General features: G+C 36.0%; 1 protein-coding gene across 3 annotated transcripts in view; it reads left to right on the top strand.

Moving 5' to 3' along the window:
- WDPCP (WD repeat containing planar cell polarity effector) overlaps window positions 1-22,970 on the top strand; it is a 272,798-nt gene that overhangs the window by 63,187 nt on the left and 186,641 nt on the right. For all 3 annotated transcript variants that reach the window (XM_059659666.1, XM_059659667.1, XM_059659668.1), the window contains exons 2-6: window positions 1,330-1,414; window positions 7,535-7,582; window positions 8,396-8,446; window positions 9,968-10,038; window positions 10,411-10,470. In XM_059659666.1, the coding sequence (XP_059515649.1) occupies window positions 1,354-1,414; window positions 7,535-7,582; window positions 8,396-8,446; window positions 9,968-10,038; window positions 10,411-10,470 (291 nt within the window). In that variant the 5' untranslated portion in view covers window positions 1,330-1,353. The remainder of the gene's footprint in view (window positions 1-1,329; window positions 1,415-7,534; window positions 7,583-8,395; window positions 8,447-9,967; window positions 10,039-10,410; window positions 10,471-22,970) is intronic.

The following is a 22,970-nucleotide window of genomic DNA, read 5'->3' on the forward strand; positions in this document are numbered from 1 at the left end:
ATAGAATAATGCTTGTCATGAGGTAGGTACTTAGTATTATCTATTATTATCATCATCATTTAATTGGTGGAATCCTCTAGTTCTTTAAGGTTCTGCTAACATTTTACAACTTCTCTGTAGCTTTCTGAGAGACCCGCTGTTCCAGGCAGGCTCAGGCCCTTCTTTTATGCTGCTACATTGCTCACTCTGCTGTTTTAATAATTAGCTCAGTGTCTTATTAGTTGAACTGCATGTTTCTTGATGATTATAAAGGGATTGAAGTCAAATGTAAAGGTGAAGGAAGGCCCAAGAATTTTGTACTGTCTTAAGTTATTTTGTATTATCACCCACATGAATATTATGGGAAATATTATTAGTCACTCCTAATGTTAAAGAAGCTGAGATTTTATTTTTTCATCTAAAAGATGTTTTAAAATATTTTTAAGCTTCTTTTGTTATTCAGAAGTTTATTGGAAAGAACAATTCTTTTACGAAATCGAAAAAGAAAGTGCTGGTAGTTTACTATATGTATTTCTAATATGTAGTAAAGAATACATAGAGTATGGTACTAGATGTATCTCCAAGCAAATATTTGAAAGTTATATAAATTCTTTTTAAATATTTATAAAATGTTGACTTTTTTTCTGATTCAGATTGTTCTTCTTCCAATCAGTTAACATTGATTGGGTTCTACTTGATTTTAAAAAAAGTTAGCAATAATACCCATCACTAACCCCTGCTAGTAAAACTGGAAGGAAATACAGGATGTGCATTTTTTGTTGTTATTTTTAATGGAGTTGGAGTAGAATAACAAACTAACCTGAATACTAACATGGTTTCACATAGTGTACTTCTAAGTATATGTGTTTCTTATAATAGTAACTATATACCACTTACCTTGCAATTTTATTTTAATTAGCCCATTTGTATGTGAGAGATAGTAAATATTTGCTTTGTACATTAAAAATACACCACAAAGTATGTTTGTACTTAATAACTACCAAATAGATGTTTTCTTTCCTTAAAAAGTGTTTTTTAAAATGCTTAAGCATGAAATAATTTTAAATATACTCAGACTCTTAAAAACCACACGTCATTGCAAACTCAAATATATATTCTTCTTACCACAATGTGATGACAATAGTAAATCTAGGAAAATAAGTGTATTTTTTCATTTTTTTAGAGTTTATTCCTGGATGGCTAACCAAGGGTATATTAAAGTGTTTATTCTAATGAACCATATTTCAAATATCAGTAGTGGCAAATGATCCTGCTATTTCTAGGGATCTTGGTTTTATTGGCAATCGGAGATAATTAATTGGCACATTCTTTTAATTATTTTTTAAACAGGACAGAGATTCCTTCTGCCATCAGATGTCTTTCTGCTTGACTGAACTGCACCTGTGGTCTTTGAAGAATACCTTACACATTGGCGGTAAATGAGCTTGAATTAATTTCAATATTTTTCAAATATAAGTTACAACATTATAAATAAATACTAACAAAGGTTAGAGCCTAGATTCTCCAGCTGGAGTTGCATTATTTTCTTTATTCTTAATGAAAAATTGGCTAATGGAAAATAATTTCTTAACTCTGCTTAACTTATTTTTTCAGCTTGAGTTAGATTTTCTGTTGTGAAAATTAATTCTGTTGGCCTAATATTTTTTTCCTCTTAAAATACATAATGTTCAATATTTGCTGGAATTGTTCATAATGACTGATTTATATTCATAAATATTTTCAGGCTAACTAATGGTAAAGGCATTTATCAACACTAATAAAAGAGAAAAATGGTAATTGGCGTACGAGCTACCCTTTTCATTGGCTAATCAGGGCTTTATGCAAATTAACTGCCAACTAAGATTGGCAGTTAACTGCCAACAAGATGGCGGTTAATTTGCATATGTCGGCACAATGCAGGGAGGCGAAAGGGAAAGCAGGAAGAAGCCCCCTGCCACTAACAGTGATTGGAAACCCAGGGGGGAGCTAAGAGCTGGGGGCCAGGGCAAAGGCGGCCCTGGGGCCGCCTTTGCCCTGCCCCCCAGCCATGATCAGAGAATCAGGTGCCTTTTCCGCCCTGGCCAGTGATAGCAGAAAGTAGGGGTGGAGCCAGCGATGGGACCTGGGCACGGTCGAAGCTGGCAGTCCCAGGAGCTAGGGGTCCCTTGCCTGGGCCTAAAGCGAAGCCCACGATCGTGGGGCTGCTGCAGCTGTGGGTCCCCGCTGCCCGGGCCAGACGCCTCAGCCAGAGGCGTCCTGCAGGGGCAGGGGTGGAGCCCGCGCGATCGCGGCACCCTCCGCTGCCACTGCAGGTCCCCGCTGCCCGGGCCGGACGCCTAGGCCAGAGGCGTCAGGCCTGGGCAAGGGGCCGATCCTGCGATTGGAGGGTGATGGGGGTCAACGCCTGAGGGCTCCCAGTATGTGAGAGGGGGCAGGCTGGGCTGAGGGACACTCCCCCACACACACACCCAGTGCACGAATTTCGTGCACCGGGCCCCTAGTATTTAATATGAAAGTAATATTTCAAACATATAGCTAAGACATACAATTAATCATATTCATATTCTTTGCATTTCAGTTTTTTTGTGGGGGAGTTATAGAAGTGTCTTCTAACAATGCTTATTAGTATTATAAAGTATATATCATTAAGGAACATATTTTACAAAATCTTTTTTTTCTTTGATTACCCAAAGCAACTCTTGAATTTTAGAGGACAGTTGTATGTATATGGCTTTACCTTATAAAGTATCATTTATTATTATATTTTTTTAAAAAAATCTTTATTGTTGAAAGTATTACATAGGTCCTCCTTTTTCCCCCATTAACTTTTGCCAGCCCACACCCATACTCCCCACCGCCCCCAGCCCTGGTCCCAGGCCTTCACCACCCCATTGTCTGTGTCCATGGGCTATGCATATGTGCATACAAGTTTATTGGTTGATCTCTTCCCACCCACCCTCCCATGTCTTCCCTCTGAGGTGCAAGAGTCTGTTCATGCTTCTATGACTCTGGGTCTTAAAATACCATTTCTTTATCTCAAACATATAATTACAGATGAAAGTCATTTTAATTTCATTTTTTGCCTTGCTTAAAATATTAAGGATAGAACTTCCAGTTAAACAGGTGGATTTAACACACATTTGTTTCCTCCCCAAATTCTTCTAAAATGAGGGAAAGTGGATTAAATTAAAATAAAGAAGACATAAACCCACAAAGACTAAGAATAGGAGAGGAGATGGTTGCAGTTGATTTTTGGAAGATGGGATGAAGGAATTAGCAAAGCTTAAAAATCTAAACATCGAGTGTCTACAGAGCAGAATTCCAGTGACAGCCAGTCTGTTTTTCAAAACTCTAGAAAGATACAGAAATTTGAGGGGCCAGACACTATAGACGATGGGGATGTGATATGAGGGTGACAACCAAGGGACTTGAAAATCTGTTTGAGAAGTAGTGAGATACCTTCCGTACTGTGGAAATACTTGATGAGAGAGGCTTTAAACTTGGATCCCAGCCCCAGTGAAGAAGCTAGGGAGAGGTACTGAACTGAAAGCAGGGATGAGATGAAAGCCTGCACACTGATGGTAAGGTCCTCTTAATCCCACCTGGTTCTGAGAATGCCACAGCCGTCAGACATTCCCCCAGAAGGGAGGACTCCAGGGAATCCTCTCTGGAGTGACTGCATGGCCCCAGAGAGAAGACCCCACACTGACATTTGATGATGGGATCCTCCGCTGAAGCACTGGGGTTCCTGGCTCATCAGTGAAGCCCCCAGTTGGCAAGCCCTGCTCCTGTACACAGAGCTTCTAATCAGCTTTCTGTGACTCATTTTTAAATATGAACAGCAAGGAACAATATGCAGAAGCTTCAGAAAACACTGGAAAGTTATACTCATATCTTGGGAATTAAAAAAAAATATGTTGCAGAAAAAAATAAAACTCAAGAGAGTAAAAGAAAGCTTATTAGAAAATAGAAAAAACACACACCAAAGAATGAAAGTGAGCTTATCTCACTGCTGATGAAAGTGTAATTTGGGCCAACCACCTTAGGAAACAATTTGGCATTATCTAGCATAGTTGAAGAAGTACGTCACCTATTGACTAATAATTCGATTCCTAGGTATATAGCCAGCAAAAGTCCTGACACTTGTGCACCAAGAGATTTGTACAAAAATGCTTACAATATTACAGTTTATATTCCAAGGAATTAGAAACAACCCAAATGTCAATCAGCAGGAGAATGGATAAATACATTTATGCAACAGAGAAAGTGAATGAATTTCAGCTGCATGCAACAGTATAGATGAATGTCAGAAATGCGATATTAGGCAAATAAATTTAAAAATAAGTTCCAGAAGAGTTCCTATAATATGATAACATTTAGAGCAGTGCTTCTCAACCTTCTGGCCCTTTAAATACAGTTCCTCATGTTGTGACCCAACCATAAAATTATTTTCGTTGCTACTTCATAACTGTAATGTTGCTACTGTTATGAATCATAATGTAAATATCTGATATGCAGGATGGTCTTAGGCGACCCCTGTGAAAGGGTCATTTGACCGCCAAAGGGGTCGCGACCCACAGGTTGAGAATCGCTGATTTAGAGGCAGTTTAAAAACAACAGGCAAAATTAAATAGTGTCTTATTTCAGGAGACAAATATATATGTAATACTATAAAGAAAGTAAGGATTATAAACAAAATTTTAGTATAGTTCTGAGAAGAGAGGGAGTGGGATGAAATAGATAAGGGCACACAGAAGGCTTAAAAGGTGTTGTTCTTTCCTGGTTTGTGTATATTTTTACTCATATGTATAGTCTTTTGTATTTTATTATTTTTATCATTTTTTTAAATCCTTAACCAAGAATATGTTTTTATTGATTTGAGAGATAAAGGAAGGGAGAAAGAGAGAGAGAGAGAAACACATTGATCAGTTACCTTCCATATGCACCCCAACTGGGAATTGAACTCAAAACCTAGGTATGTGCCTGGGCTGGGAATCGAACCCTCACCTTTTTGGTGTACAGGAGGATGCTCCAACCAACTGAACCACCAGGCCTGGGTTATATTTTATTTTTTAACATTATTTATAAGCGTTTATTTACCCAGTAATTTAGCAATTATAAAACAAAAATGTTAAATGGTATTTTCATTATAGCACTTTAGTAATAAAATACATACAGAAGAAAACTCTGAGAGACAACAAATGTTATTAGTGGCTGTCTCTGAAGAATGGAAAGATAGCACATTGAACTTTTTTTAATTTTTCCCCCTCCAAGTTTATCCAATGAACATATAATTAAGAAAACATGCCCTGACCGGTTTGGCTCAGTGGATAGGGCGTCAGCCTGCAGACTCAAGGGTCCCGGGTTCGATTCCGGTCAAGGGCATGTACCTTGGTTGTGGGCACATCCCCAGCAGGGGGTGTGCAGGAGGCAGCTGATCGATGTTTCTAACTCTCTGTCCCTCTCCCTTCCTCTCTGTAAAAAATCAATAAAATATATTTTTTTTTAAAAAAGAAAACATAATTATGTTGAAATATACATGTGTTATAAAAATGAAATGAATGCTGTGACAAAAAAACACACAAAGATAATAAATAGGAAAGAGCATGTTAGCTATTCGACCTAGGAACTCTAAATTCAACTATTACTAACTCCATGAAAAGCAACAAAAAGGAGAGGAGGAAATTATCAAAGAAATATTTCTAGACTAAGAAAGTGAGTTTGTAGATTGAAAGGGCTGATGGACCAGGAGAAAATGAAGGGATTAAGCAATTGATTTCAAAGAAGCATAAAAGCTAGCTATATGGAAGTAAGGGATCAAGAGAGATGAAAAAAGTAGGCAATTATGATCAGAGAAGAAAATACTTCAATTTAAGATTCCAGCTAGAGCCCTTGCTGGTATGGCTCAGTTAGTTGGGTGTTGTCTCGTGCACCGAAGGTTGGTAGTTCAATTCCTGGTCAGGGCCCATGCCCGGGGTGCGGGCTTGATCCTATAAGGGGTGTGTAGGAAGCAGCCGATAGATGTTTGGCTCTCACATCAATGTTTCTCTCTCTTTCTCTTTTCTCTTCTTCTCTCTCTAAAAAAAATCAATAAAAATGTATATATATAAAAATATTCCAACCAGAGTACAATTCTGGTGGCTTTATTAATAATAATAAATATGATAACTAATATGTTTTGCTTTATGAACAGTTTCTGGAGAATGTCAAAATATCAAAGTACATTTCCATTAAGATTTAAAATTTCAGAAATGTATATGTGTTAAGGCATTAATCACTGAAAATTAATATCTGCAAGACAAAAATTTTATCTGTAGGTTATTGAATATATATATCACACTTCTTTTTAAAGAATAGTTACAGTCCTGCCGGTGTGGCTCAGTTGGTTAAGCATCGTCCCATGCACCAGGAGGTCACCGATTCAATTCCCAGTCAGGGCACGTATTTTTTAAAAATCAATCCATAAGCAATAGGGGAAAAAAGAAAGAAATAAAACATTACTAATACCTTAGGATCCCTACCCATGACCTTTCCCAATAATGCCTTATTAGATATTTTCAGCCTAGTAGAAATGAATTGCATTCTTTAAAACTGTATTTAAAATTAATAGCAAAACAAATATAATACAGCTTCAGTAAGTATACATGATTGGCTATTTTGAAGACTATATATAAATATATAGCTGTAATATTTTTTTTGAAGTTCCATCATTCAATTTGAGAAAGATTGGAGCAATCAGTCACTAGGGGGCAGCCTGTACTGCTTCCCTTCCACTTCTTTGGAAATAGTTATGTCCTTGTGTTAGTAGCTAGAATTATTTTGCATGGGAGGAAACAAATGTTATTTCAAAGAAAAATATTTCACTATTCATAGATAGTAAGAAAATGGACACAGTTGTTTTGTTCTTCTGTAATTAAATTGTAAGAACAGAATTCCTTGATTAAATCACTCTCAGCATTTAGGAAAACCTAGCTTTGCTTTTGTAGCCTCTGCAGAACATCCGACTTTGAATGGGTTTGGAAGGTTTTTCTTTAAGTCTAAACAGCTTCAGATAATTTATCCACACCTTACTCTAATCCTCTCTTTCTTTTCTACAGCTTCACCACTAAACACCCTCCCAGACTTGAGTTAAATAAGAGAAAAGGAAGCACAGCTCAGAATCCAAGAGTCAGGGCATTTTCTTCCATACACTGATTTCATTTGGCATTGCTTAGTGGCAGTTCCCTTGGGGTAGCACCCTGTGGAAAATGTCAGAGGGAGTGTGACAGAGAAAAGGTGGTCTTCCTTCATTGCAGTTCCTTACTCCTCTTTTCCTCATGCCATTTTAGTTTTGTGTAAATCTTTTCTAATTACACTGGTAAACTTTCCAGTATCCCTGTAATACCTGAACCCATGTCTAGATACTTTTAAACTACTTTATTTCTAGTAAGGTAAAGAGACCGCTTTTGTCCTCCTCCCTGCCTATACTCACTCCCACCCTGCCATATAGTCCGATTGGCTTCTTATTCTCCAGAATTTTTTACCATAATCTAATGTTATTTCTTCCTTTCTGTAGATAGAGATATTGGGATATACCAGTATTATGACAAGAAAGATCAACCAGGTAAAGTATCTGCTCTACTCAACTAAGTCTTATAAACAAAATATCCTAAACTATATAATACCATTAATAGATTATAGAATTAAGAAAAGTCACTTCAGTTCTTTAGAAAAATGCCGAGGTTGATATCTGTTCTATATAAAATAAAGCAATATTGAGAAAATGCTATAGAAGAACATGAAAATTTTCATTTTACTGCTGATCAGACTGATAAGTGGACAGCCTAGTCTCGTTTATTTATCAGTGTCCCAGTAGAGGGCATTGTTAATGCATGGCTCCACTGTGCTGGCCTGCCAGGTCCTCACCTGGTATCTGAAATAGGCATTTCTGTGTGAATGATCAATTTTCTTTATCTGATTAATCCTGTTAATCCCAGAAGTTTTTGTTGGGCCAAAAGGTCTTTCTAGCTAGAGTTACTTCCTGTTTTGGTCTCTGTTGAAGTGCGTTTGTGTGGGCTTCTTCTGTGCTTAGCTTGGCGTTAATAGGCTGACTTCGTGGTTCTGATGACAGACTGAAACAGCTTCTGTTCTGGGTTCGGTTGCAGTTCCCTTCCATATCTGATGAGATTGCAGGCTCAGGATATTGGCCCACCTGTTGTGGTACATAAGCCTTTTCACTGCAAATTTAGGAAATACCTCTATGAAATGAAAGCATCTATATTATGGCACTTTTTCAACTGCCTTTTAAAAAGTTGAGCATAATTTATTAATCTCAACAAGGTATTTTATAATACATTATATATGTGCATATAAAAATACAAAGTGTTAAAAAATAATTTCTACTTTTTTTTTCTTCTTTCCAACTCTTCCACCACAGTATCAGCGACAGAGCATGGTAACTTAGAAGCAAAGCAGAAACTGGCAGAATGTAAGCTTTCTTTATATATTTTATGGAATAATTATAAAACTGGAATTTTAATATCCCTGAAGATTCAGTTTAACAAATATTTTAAGCTTTCTGTACAAATAGGAAATGTTATATTCCTTCTAAATTTCTTATAATTATAAATTCTCATTCTTTAGCCATATAAACAAATGAGTAAGAATTGTATTTGTTAGGAATTTCTAATTTAGACCATTGAAATCTCTATCCAGTTTTTATATGTTTATATAAACATAAACTTTCTTAATGAATATTTATATCAGTTAATATACTTAAATGTATCGTGCTTAAATTCTGATAACATTTTATTATTTGTCCTATGCCTAAATCATTGTTTTACCTATTTTAAGAAAATAAGATTTGTAATGACCAATATTAACATTTTATTCTCTCTAGTTTTCCGTTCTAAAATATTTAAATGTGTTAATGTAATATCACTACAATATAGTACGGTTTTATGGCTTAAATATAATTTACTTTTTGTTTGGAGTATAGATGGCTCTGAAAATCCTACTTGTTCTCTTGTTTTAAATGGTCAAGTTGACATTTAATTTTTAAAAATACTCTATTAGGAGCTGTAACAGGTTTTAAAATTTTCACAGATGCTCTATACATCATAAATTATGTTTTAAAAATAAACTTGCTGAAATAAGACACATAGCAATTCTGTAAAATTTTAATATCTATATACTACATATTATATGTATATTCACATACATACACACATATACAGAACTCTTATTTAAAATTATTATGTAGGAGAATTCAAAGATTAATTTATTCCTATGATGAAATAGATATTATCAATTTAACATTTTGTTAATTTTTTTAAACAAAACTTATTTTTAGTTTGACTTAGGCTAACATTTAGACTCTACTAAATAATTTTATCTTTTAATTAAATGTATTTAAAATACAGCAAAGCTTTATTAATATTGAATTGTGGTGTAGATTTTAAAGAGGATTGTTTTACATAAAAAAGAGCATTATTAGTGCCTAATTTGTTAAAACTTGGATTTGTCTCCATTTTTTCCTTAATCTTAGTATGTGATGCTTAATTTAAAATTCATTTTTTTGTGTATATTTTGTTTTTGTATTTTACTTCTTTTCTCACTGTATTCATCTACTCATTAGGAATTTTCAGGTTTGAGAATTTGGATTTTTTTTGGATTGAACATTTAATGTTGTAAAAGAAAATGTTATTTTTTGTTAAAGAGGGGGTCATTTACCTTTAATTACTAGGTTCACAGGCCTGGGAAACTTTCCCAGGCATTCTCTGAGCCTTGTTGGTTGTCATCATAAAATTATGATCAGGAAGATTGTTTTGTGGTAAAAGTTCTGTTCTTATGATAAAGCCTTTCTAAAGGCTGTCATTCGATGATGGAAATGAAGCCCACTTCCTCTCAATTAAGGAGGTGTTTTATTTTAATCTTCCTTAGGCACACTGCTTAGTAGCGTTTCCTTAAGTCATGTTTAACTAACTGTAGTACATGTTTTATTTGCCAGCACGAGATTATCCGTGGACTCTCAAAAACAGACGCCCAGAAAAACTTCGAGACTCACTTAAGGAGTTGGAGGTATCTTTCCAAAAGTTTCAAAAATGGCAACAAACAAATCTGTTTTAAAACATCTTTCAACAGCTTTAATTTTCATAAAGGATCGGCTCTCCTGGTGATGAGAGCTTTGCTTTTGTCCAGTGAGGAGTTTCAAAACAGTTGCATCTTTGTGTGGCATGCTGATCTTTTTCTTTCTTTCTTTCTCTCTTTCTTTCTTTCTTTCTCTCTCTCTCTCTTTCTCTCTCTCTTTCTTTCTTTCTTTCTTTCTTTCTTTCTTTCTTTCTTTTCTTTTTTTTCTTTTTTTTCTTTCTTTCTTTTTGCAAATCAGAGGCACTTTAACTGATAATGAAAATGTGTATAGCCAACTGCACTCTCTTCTTCTGTTTCCTTCAGGAGCTGATGCAAAACAGTCAGTGTGTGCTGAGCAAATGGAAGAACAAATATGTCTGTCAGGTAAAATGGTTTGATGTGCGTTTGCAGTGTTTAACCAATGGAGCTGAAAACTATGCAGCAATTGGTATTCTTGTGTTATGATAGGTAATGGACAAAAACTTTTTAGGAGTGGATATTTCATAGTTTGAATTCTAGTCATTCTAGAACTAACATGAGACAGATTGACACAGGCCACCAGGCTACCTCATTAATCAGTGTAGTTGTACTGACACACTATGGGCACTACTAAAAATCTTTTCAGTGGTATTTATTGTTTGGAATTGTCTGACTGTTGTATTAAATATTTACCGGTATAAATTTAATCATAATTTTGAATGAATATAGAACTATAGGACAAAAGGTGTTTTGGCATACCACTCTGTAAACATTTGTGAATGCCATGCTTATGGAAATCAATAGACTAGAGTTGACCTAACATAATAAGACATTTGCTCTTTTTTTTTTTTTTTTTTTGAAGCTTCTAAGCTGCTGTTTAATATGGTAGCCACGAGTTACCTCTGGCTATTTAAATATAAATTTAAATTAAATTAAAAATTCAGTTCCTCAGTTGAACTACCCACATTTTAAGTGTTCAGTAGACAATGTCTATACAGTACATTTTCACCAAAGAAATTTTTATTGGACAGCACTATTAAGACCTAGATAAGGAGTTACATGTTGAATAAGCCTAGATTCAGGACTTCATCATAATAATTAGTGTTCATTGACCATAAAATAATGGACAAATGCCTCAGCCTTGCTGATTGGCTTAAAAATACTATTTGCTTAGAAAAATTTTACTTGCTTATGATAAAAAAATCATTAGTCATATTCTACTTATACATATAATTGAAGGTACATCAGTTCTAATAATTATAACTGTTTTATGGAATTTAATATCCTGTATCAATTTAAATTCTTATTTGTTTACAATTTGACTTACTTTAAGTCTACTGTTATCTGAAGTTCATGGCTCTATCTATAAGTCTACAACATTGAATTTGTAGTAATTAGGAACATAATCTTAATCTACTCAAATATAGACTATCATTTTAGTGGACTCTAATTTTTCCTCATTTTTTTGTTTAAACTCATCAACTTTACTCATGAAGGTAACTACTTAGTTACCTCCTCAACTGTCATAAATTATTACTTTCCAGAGACTGTTTAATAAGGCTGAATTAATATATTTAGAACCATAATACTTCTTAATTTCCATTTAGGATACTATTCAAAAGAATGGGATTATTTAAAAATTCATAATTTATTTTCATAAAAGTTTTAATCAGACTTTAAAACTTGAATATAAAATATGCTCCAGAAAGTTTTAAAGTTAGTACAATTCAAATTGTACTTCTCAATGCCATTACTCACCTTAAAAGCAAGCATAAAATTACTTGACTGGAGGGCATGCCTACCACCTATAGTATGAGGTGTGTCTCATGGCCTCCACCCTTACCGTTGCACAGGGTAAGTTGGAACATGTCAGGTATCTTAAAATATGCAGTGGAGCATCCCAATAGGCAATCTTTTTAAAATAGGTTTTATTGCATTTTAATTTAATAAGCAAGTTTGTGTGTATGTCTGTGTGGGGGAGCATGGAGAGGAATGTCCTTCACTAGTGAATTAATTCAACTCAGAAAAGGAATGTGCATGATAAATATATACAAAATTGCTTTTGTAAGTTACAGCCACTTGAAGTACTCTTTTCTTATGCTGTTATATCAATGAACCTACTTTTTAAAAAATCCTCATGGGAGTATGTTTATTGATTTTAGAGAGAGAGGCAGGGAGAGGGAAACATAGATGTGAGAAACAATGATCGGCAATTGGTTGCCTCCCGTATTTGCCCCCACCAGGGATTAACCCACAACCTAGCTATGTGCCCTGACCAGGAATCGAACTCCCAACCTTTTGGTGTATGGGAAGACAATCTAACCAACTGAGCTATTGGACCAAGGCGGAACTTACCTTTTTTATGTTTTGTGCTTTATTTTTATGATTGATAAGATATTCCTAAAATAGATCTTTTACAATCAGCATACTCTTGATGTGATATATTTTAGCAAGGTAACTTTACCTCCACCCTGCCAACAAGTCTGTTAGTCCCCACATCTTTAGGGCCATTGAGAGCCTCTTAACATAATCTATCCGCTTCCTTAGATTCTAGATAGGACTGTTAGCTAGATCTTCTAAAAATATGTCTATATGTCTTTTCCTAAAGATCTCTCATATCACAGTAAATTAAAATTTGGTGCGCAAGATGTTTAAAAGGATTCCCTTAAGCCTTTCTTAGTTGCAAAATAAATAAATCATTACCATAAGCTCTCTTAGGATCCCTCTTTTGTGCATCAGGTAAATATTTTTTCATCCTTGCCCTCCATGGCAAATTTTAGATTTATGGAATTTATCTTGTTGTCTTCTTCTCAAGGGATCCTTATTTCTACAAAAAGTCAAATTGTTTAGAAATCAGCAAGGCAACTGCAACAACTTAAAGGATTTCAGAAGATGCAGTCAGTGCTTGGATTTTCCCTCTGTTGAACAATGAGATTTTATAGGTTGTCATCATTACCAGAACTTAGTTCATGTTGTTGATCCAGTTACACATAATTTGTATCATTTTAAAAATAATTCTTTCCACTTACAAATTCATAAGTTTATAAATCAATATGTTCTGAATGAAAATTGCCTTTTGAAGTTGGTTTTCCAGACTATTCCTATTCCTAGTTTAAAATGCAATAAAAGTATGAGGTGTAATTCAGAGTTTAATTTTACTAGCTATCAAATACATTTCTCATTGTTTTTCAGTCTCCCAGAATGATTTCATTATGAGAAATGTTGAATAATTTCCTGCTCTGAATTTCTAAAATCATTTAACAAACTATTCTTAGGTAATAAAAGTTTCAGCATTAAGACACTGTTAAATTTATACCACGATGGAGAAGAGTATAGGAATTGAGACCAGAGGAAATGAGACACTAGTTATATAAGGCCTTGTAGGCTCCTGAAAGGACTTTCCTTAACTCCAAGTGTGATGGGAAACCCTTGAAGATTTTAGAGTGGAGGAGGAACTTGATCCGATTTACTTTTTTTTTCCTGATTTTTTAATTGGATCGATCTGGCTATTGTGATGGAAACAGATTGAAGGGAACAAAGATCAAATTGGAGATAAGTTAAAAGTCTGTTTCCGTAGTTCAGGTGAGTCATAATGATGGTTTTGACTTACAGGAATGGTTAAGTGGTGAGAAGTGGCCAAATTCTGAGTATAATTTAAGTTTTGAGCCATCAGAATTTGTCGATGGATAAATGTGGGGTATAGAAGAAATTTCTGAGCAATAGAGTTACCATTCACTGTAAAGGGAAGATTGAGAACAAGTTTGAGGAAACATCAGGAGCTCAGTTTTGGACATCAGTGTTTGAAATGCCCATTAGATACTCAGGTGGAGAAATCAAATAGACAGTTGGTTATAGGAATCTGTAGTTCAGAGAAAGGTCTGAGCTAGAGAGAGAACTTTTTGAGGAAACCCCACAGATGGTATTAAAGCCAAGAGGTTGCTGAAGATCACCTAGGGAGGGGCTGAAGGGCTGATCCCTGGGGTCCTCCAGCATTTGGGGATTGGAGAGATGGAGAAAGGAGATAAAAAGGACTAGCCTAAGAGGTAGACCACACCGAAGGCAGTATGGTGTCCATGAAATTAAGTTCCAAGAAGAAAATTTGGTATAACTGACATGTAAGATACCAGTAACAAGATGCCTGAGATTAACCATTGGATGGAGCAAGCATGTCAAACTCGCAGCCAGTGGGCCACATGCCCTGCCAGCCGGGAGTTGGACATGCTTGGGAATAGAATAACACATAGGTCATCAGTGACCTGGATATGAGCAGTTTCGGTAGATGGTGTGGGCAGAAGCCGGGTTGGAACGCATTTAAGAGCTAATTGGAGGAAAGAAATTAGGTTTACAACATAAGAAAGGGTTATGTTATAAAGGAAATAAAGAAATAGGGCAGGAGAGGTGGGGTCAAAAGATGTTTATTTTCTTACTTAGCTGGGAGAAATAACATCTATTTCTGTTGGTTTCATAATGGGAGTGATCCAGTGGGGGAAAATTCGATGCAGGAAAGGGGATAATTGCTGGAGTAATGTTGATGAAAAGCTACTTAATAAAGGAGAAGGGAATGGACAGTAGGTGCCTGGAACCTGATGATAGATAGCGTGGAGATGTCTTATCAGCCATGGACTGCCTAACTCCAGATTTCTTGTCCTCTTAGGAAAAACAAGCTCCCATTCAGTTAAGTAATAATTTTTTTAGGTTTATGTTATATGCACCTGAATGCAGTTCTAAGTGACCCCACATATTTAGAAATGTGGCAGTAGAATCAGAAGAAATTAATAAGAGTTGAAAATGGTACATTTGAGAGTAGTATGAGAGGTTGTGGTGAAATAAGACAGTACATGGCTGTTTTAATTTCAAGTATTCTTTGACATTTTAGCAATTTATATATGTATTTCTTTAGTTGAAATATTTTAAAACATGCCCAGAGTGCTTCTGAGAAACAGATGTCAAGATGGTACTAGGAATGGAAGGGACCTAGGGGGGAGATGTGAAAGTAGAGGGGAAGGGAACAGGAGTGGGTGGGGAGAGCTATAATGCTGGTCTGACCCTGTGAAGGGAGAAGGAAGAAAGGCTTGGCTACAAAGAGCCTCAAACTGCAGTATGGTGCCGAGAAAGTTTCAGCCAGGCCAAACGGGAGTACCTGAGCCAAATTTGCTCATTAGAGGAGTTTCCTATTGGACTAGTACCCACCGTACTCAGTCATTGGCTAGTAGTCCCTGGGGAAAGTGTGGCCTTTGTCAGTCAGCTATGTTCCCAGCTTCCATTCTTCCTGAAGGAACTCTGGTATATGTCCATGCTCATCACACCCACAAAAATTTACACTAAAAGTAAGAATGTATGTCTGTGTTTGTACACACATAGCACTGTACCTAGTAATCTTCATGTTCAGCTAGGAGGTTTAATATCATGTCCTGATAATTTTTCTTTTTTAGACAAAAAATTCATGTCTTTCAAGTAAAAATAGTTCACATTGTATCGTGACTACCTCAATCCAAAGTTTGATGATCTATGATAATCTATTCATGCATTGATTGATTACTCTTAAAAATACAGAAATGAACCCAGTTTTGCAACATGGTTATGACATAAAGAAAACTTTAATCTTCTTTATAATTATGTGTCTTTGTGTCATCAATCAAAATTTCCTTCCTGTTCTTTTCATAAATGGTTCTTTCTTCTCTTTTATAAATTGTTTTTATTTTAAAGTATTTCTTTAAAGGAACTCATAATTTCCTGCCTCTGCCCTTGGCATTTGTGCCTGCTAATGTTTTGGAAACTTCAAGGTATTTTGCCCCAAAGGAAACCAGTATAGAACTATGACTTTCCCTCATATATTCAGTTACAGTTAATACATAGAAAGCTAAATGAGTTCAAATCTGAATAATCTAGTTCCTTTATTTTGATATATATTTTACAAAGTAGAAACAAACACATACCAAACACCTGTTTTTTAAAGGGAAAGTAAAATGGCTTTCATAGCTAGCTAATGAGAAGACTTAAAAAAAAATTATATTAGAGGGAGAAAGAGAAACATCCATCAGTTGTCTCCCACGTGTGCCCCGACTGGGGATTGAACCTGAAACCTGGGTGTGCACCCTGACTGGACAGATCGCAACCTTTTGGTATACAGGACAATGCTCCAACCAACTGAGCTGTACTGGCCAGGACTAATGAGAAAAGTTTTAATGTATTATATTTAAATACCTATACAAACTTTTTACACAAAAACTTAAAAACATGACTTATTTCAAATTTAGAACTTTCTATTAGAGGCACAATTTGGAATGAGCCAGTTAGAAATATATAAACTAAAATAATCTAAGATTGGGTGTGAGAACTCATCAACTTTACATTACTGATATTTGAGAATATTATGTTATACATATACGTATATGCCAGCGTAGCTGATAAAGAAAACACAGCAAGTGCTTTTGCCAAATTGTAATTTATACCCTGAAGTTAAAAAAACAACTACTATTAGGTTAGCAGATATGCTACTTAAGTAACTATGAAATGAAAAGCAGTTATAACTGTGCTTCTCATAAAATAGTGTTGTATATAAAATATTCACAGTGGCTCCTCGCAGTGAAGTACCTATCATTTGGTAGTCTCCTTGGGCTAAGTAGAATCCTAGGTTGAATTGTGAGATCCCAGTTACACTGTGTGCCAAGCACATAAACCTCCACTATATCTGGGTCTATCATCCTGCCAGGGTAGAGCAAAAGTCCCTACTCCTATCTAAGGTCAAGGATTCCAGACCCACAGTTCTCAAACTGTGCACTGAGGCACCCTGAGGATTGCAATGAATTCACCAGAGTCTTGCAGGATAGTTAAAAATTTTGGAAAACACAAGGCTTCTGTTGGGCACTATACAGATAAGTGGCTCCAAGTTAGTGCAGAGTTTCACATTAGATGATACTGCATTCCTTCCAAGGGTGTCATATCTTTATGAAACTGGATTTTTAGGGCTTGTATAATAAAAAGCAAGTACCACTCAACAATTAACTTAGAACAGGAACAAGGGTGAGGTTGTCCAATCTGATTCCAAAGTTGGAGAAGTTGTATAGTGCCCAACTTCATTAATGCATGCAACTTATTAATATGTAGTTGTGGTTATTTTGGAATTAAATCAAACATTTTTTTCAGTTTCTGTTGTTAATGCTCTCAAATGGCTACTAAGTTGTTGGGACATAATGATTAAGTTGTTTGAATTTGTTTATTAAATGGCATGGCAGGTATTTCTTTTGGCCAAAAGGCACCATAAAATTACTGAGATGCAAAGGGTGCTATGGACTGAGAAACTGTGGGAACCTCTGGTCTAAACTTTGGACCCCATTGCCTCTGGCCTTCTCAGGACCCCACATGATGGTCACTTCTCTTGTGGAAAGCGCAAATTATTTCTTCTTGGTATCACTTTTGGCTTTATTAACTGTGTGACTTTGGGGAAGTTACTTAACCTATTCATGCCAGAGTGATTATAAAATGAAGATAAAATATCTAACTCATGGGTTTATTGTAAGAATTAAGTTAATAATTCCATGGGGAATGGGCCTAAGCCGGCATTCGGACATCCCCTGAGGGCACAGGCCAGGCTGAGGGCACAGGCGTGGCTGAGGGACCCCTCCAAGTGCATGAATTTCCATGCACCGGGCCTCTAGTATACTCATAAGTGGGGTTGCCAAATTAGATAATAGCTCTATTTTTAATTTCTTGCAGACTTCCATACTGTTTTGCATAGAGGTCACATCATTTTATTGTTCCATCAACAGTGCACAAGGGTTCCACTTTTTTCCCATCCTAACACTTGTTTTTGTTGTGTGTGTGTTTTATATAGTAGCTATACTAATGGGTGTAAGGTGATATCTTGTTTTGATTTGCATTTCTCTATTGATTAGTGATGTTGAGCATTTTTTTCATATGCTTGTTGGCCATTGAAATGTCTATTAAAGTTGCACATATTTTAATTGGGGTATTTTGGTTTTTGTTGTTAATGGGACCTTTAAAAATATATTCTGGCTATTAACCCTTTGTCAGATATGTGATTTGTAAATATTTTCTTCCACTCTGTAGGTTGCCTTTTCACTCTGTTGATTTTGTCCTTTGATACACAAAAGTTTTAAAGTTTGATGGAATCCCATTTGTCTACTTTTGCTTTTGTGATCTATGTTTTTGGTGTCATATCCAAGAAATTGTCAAATCCAATGTCATGAAACTTTTCCCTGTAGTTTCTTCAAGGAGTTTTGTAGGTTGGGGTCTAAATTAAGGTCTTTAATCCATTTTGAATTAATTTTTGTGTGTAGCTTGAGATAAAAGCCAATCTTTTTTTCTTTTTCATGTGGGTATTCAGTTTTTCCAGCACCACTTGTTGAAGAGACTCTTCTTTACCCATTGAGTGGTCTTGATACTCTTGTGGAAGATTATTTGACCATATGTGTGAGGGTTTATTTATGGGCTCTCTCTATTCTAATTTACTGGTCTGTAGGTATGTCTTTATGACAGTATCAACTGTTTTGATTAATGTTGCTTTATAATATGTTTTGATACCAGAAAGTGTGAGTCCTAACTTGCTTCTTTTTCAAATTTGTTTTGACTATTTGGGTCCCTTGAAATTCCCATTCAACTTTTAAATAAGCTCAAATCTTTTCTATTTAAACAAATCACAACTCTTATTTATCTCAAGTACCACCATGTCTTATTCCTTTCCTTCATAATCAAATTTCTTAAAAGATTTATCACGATTTGGATTCTCCATTTCATTATTGCTTACTTAGCATTCAATCAACTTCACTTGGGCTTTTCTCCTGAATATTACAGAAGAAAAACTTTCTACTCAGTTTGCAAAAAACAACAACAAAACAAAACCACTCAAAAAACACCCACAAAATAAAATCACACACACACATAAAACAAAACAAAAACACCATTTCATATTTCTAAACCCAATAGAATTTTTTAAAAATAGGATCATCTTAAATACACAGGAGAATTTAACACTACTGACCACTCCATTGTTCTTGAAGTATTTTTTCTGTTAGTTCCCATGACACTGCTCTTCCAATATTTTCTACCTCTCTGGCATTCTTCTCTGTCTCCTTTTCAGGCCCATGTGTCTTTCCTCTGTCCTTGAATGTTAGAATTTCTCAAGGCCCGATTCTAAGCCCTCTTCTCTTCACTCTGAACTGCTAAGTTACCAAATTTATATCCAGAGGTTTAGTGGCTTCTCTCTAGAACACAGACCTCTAGCCCAATGCTCCAAGTCCATAAATCCAGCTGCCTACTGGATTCTCCCCTTGAGCACCTTAAAAATATTTCAAACACACATTATCTTGAAAGTGGAATTCAGAGTCCCCTACCTGTTTCTCTTCCACCATTCTAATCTCAGTGAATAGCCTTACCTTTCATCCACTTATGGGAACCAGAAACCAGGAAGCCATCTGTTTATTCTTGAAATCATTCTGTTCTTCACCCAACATGCCACGTGCCCCCACGCACTTCCAACTAATCTCTGACTCTTGTTCATTTTATCTTCCAAATCCTTCTCACATCTGCCAGGGGCTCCCCCTCTCTTGGCTCATCACTTTAGTCAGAGCCACCTCACCTCTCTCTTCTAGACTCCTTCAACACTTCTTACTCTTCTATGCTTCCATCTTTGCTCCTTATCAGCCTGTCCTCCACACTGTAGCCACAATTGTTATTTTAAAAAACAAATCTGCTCAAAACCCTTCTACAGCTCTGGAGAATGTATAAGAAACTGTGATTAACTAGGACAGGGTAGGGAAGCATAGGTGGGAGGGGTACAGAAATAGGAATAAGACTTTTAATTGTTTATCTCTATAATTTATTGTCTTCTTTTGGAACTTTATGAGTGTATTATCTTTTCCAAAAATCAAGTCATTAAATTGAATTTTTAAAATGATAGCATCGCGCTATTCTTAAGATAAAGGCCAAGCTGAACTGGTCCCAATATCTTTACCTTTTTAACTTCATCTCTTAGTATACCCTCTTTCAATCTCAGTGCCCCAGCTGTACCAGGCTTCTGTCGCTCGACATTCTTTCTCTTGCTTCAGGGCCTTTGTACAAATTATTCCTGGCTCTGCCTAAAATGCCCTTTAGTCTCCTTTCACTGAGGTAACACAGTCTTATCCTTAGATCTCAGTCCACCAATTACCACTTCTTAAGGGAAGCTTTCCCTGACAAACTCGATTTCCTATTATTTGCTATTACAACACCGTGTACTTTTTGGCACTCACTGCAGTTCCAGTTTAATATTTATTGTGTGACTTTTAAATTACTATATACCTCATCAATTTGACTGAAAGTTCCAGGAGGGCAGGGACTGTACCTGGTTCTGCTAAAGACAAAATGATAAACTATTTGGGGGAAGTTGTAACGCTCACTGCTCAATATTTTGTGGTAGATTTTTGTTTTTAAAGATTTTTGTGGTTTTATGTGCCTAACTCAACAAAAAGCAGTAGTAACAATTTAAAAATACTTATTCTAAGAAATCCCTGCTATTCTTAAGCCCCTCATAATACTCTGTGTTGATGAAGTAGGAAGGTATCCCATAGCATATTAAGGGTGTGTGTGTGTGTGTGTGTGTGTTTAAATTAACTGAGGAAATAACCTTCCAGAGGAGGCTCTTATATACAGTGTCCAAGCCTGCTTTTTTGGAACATCATCAAAGATTAGCACCTCATGGACTATTCTTTGGAAATGCTACATTAGTATATACCAGGGGTCCTCAAACTTTTTAAACAGGGGGCCAGTTCACTGTCCCTCAGACCGTTGGAGGGCCGGACTATAGTTTAAAAAAAAACCTATGACAAATTCCTATGCACACAGCGGCGGCAAAAACACCCGGTGGGCCGGATAAATGTTTTCTGCGGGCCGTAGTTTGAGGACCCCTGTATGTACTATAGGGAAGGAGAAGTGGAAGGTGTCAAGGGCAGCTTTTGAAAATGGTTCTGTAAAAGAGGGTGGAAAAGGAGGTAAGTTAAAAATGGTAGAGCTGAGAAAAATCGAAGAGAATCAGAATTCACTGGTGAATTTTTTTAAAAATATATTTTATTGATTTTTTACAGAGAGGAAGGGAGAGGGATAGAGAGTTAGAAACATCGATGAGAGAGAAACATCGATCAGCTGCCTCCTGCACACCTCCCACTGGGGATGTGCCCGCAACCAAGGTACATGCCCCTGACCGGAATCGAACCCGGGACCTTTCAGTCCACAGGCCTATGCTCTATCCACTGAGCCAAACCGGGTACGGCATCACTGGTGAATTTTAATTCTTTGGGTAAAGGTGAGCAATTAAAAATAGCCATCTCAAACCAAAGGAACTGAAAAAAAGATTTAGTGGTGATCTTTATTCCCATGTTTAATGTTTTAAAATGTAAAATAAAAAACTAACTAAATAAATAAATAAAATATAAAATAATTAAGATTATTCCTGATCACTGTAAGATGGCATACATACAGATATGGTAAAAAGTAAAAGTACCCCTCTACCCCAAGTTCATTCCTCTCTCTGTGGGAACCACAGTCAACAGTTTTATGTCCTTCATGCATTTACAAGCACTCATCATTGTATATGTATGTATATACATGTGTTTTTTAAATAAATGGAATTTCTCTCTATATATTCTGTAAGTGCTACACATTACAGTGTACAACACACTGTCAGTAATCTACACCTACTTTATTTTCAGTAGGTACATGGTAATCCGTAGTGTAGATGTATCATACCTTACAATTGTTAGGAATATGGGTGAACAATCTAATGAGGCAGTATGATAAGAAAAAGGTATCTTAAATTGTTTTTTAGTAAGTGAGATTGCAGAGGAGAGGGACTCAGTTCAGTTTTCTACTTGTTGCTTTGGATAAGGAGCCTCTATTATAGTTCATTTTCAGTGTGATTCAAATTCTGACTTCTTAGAAACACATTATGTGGCATAAAAGCATCTGTTTAAAACCATCTCTTTAAAAACATAAAATAGTATATTTATGGACACGTTTTAAGAACTGTTTCTTTATTTTTAAAAAGTTTTATAGAAAAAACAACAACCAAGTAATACATAAAAAATAAAACATCATCCATAATTCCAATTTTAAAAAAGTCTATCAGGGTCCTAGCTGGTTTGGTTCAGTGGATAGAGCATTGGCCTGCAGACTGAAGAGTCCCAGGTTCGATTTTGGTCAAGGGCACATGCCCGGGTTGCGGACTTGATCCCCAGTAGAGGGTGTGCAGGAAGCAGCCAATGGATGATTCTCATCATTGAGGTTTTCCCCTCCCTCTCCCTTCCTCTCTGAAATCAATTAATATATATATATATATAATGTTTAAAATCTGTTAGGTATGCATTAAAGTTCATGCCTTTAGCTCCCCAATTCCATCTCTTTGAGTTACCTACTATCAACAGTTTGGATATATTTTTCCTGACATTTTCTTGGGTTTATATAGACAATTTCTGTAATATGTATTTATACACATACCACACCTGCTTTTTCCCTAATAAAATGGGATGATGCTATTCATGTAGGTCTCCAACTTCTAAAGATTTCCTCCCCACTTCAGCAGTGTATTTTCAGCAGAAAATTTCTGATTAATTAAACTTATCTATCTCTTATGTTATCTTCATTTGTTTTCTTGTACTAACAACATTCACAGTAACTAAACTACGAAGCAACTGATTTATTAACTGTCATTGTAGTTTACTAATTCACAGTGCGAGTTATATTTGGCATCACAGACCTTGCTCATTTGCTTGGGGCATTCCCACCTGATGGATGAATTACTCAAGAGACTAAGTTAAAGATAAGAAGGCTGATTGGTGAGCGGAGACTTGGAAAGAAAGCAAGGAGGTGTTCTTACAGGATATTTGTATCAAGCTGCCACAGCTATCTGACCT

Source organism: Myotis daubentonii, chromosome 12, assembly GCF_963259705.1.
Source record: "Myotis daubentonii chromosome 12, mMyoDau2.1, whole genome shotgun sequence".
NCBI classification, from domain to species: Eukaryota; Metazoa; Chordata; class Mammalia; order Chiroptera; family Vespertilionidae; genus Myotis; species Myotis daubentonii.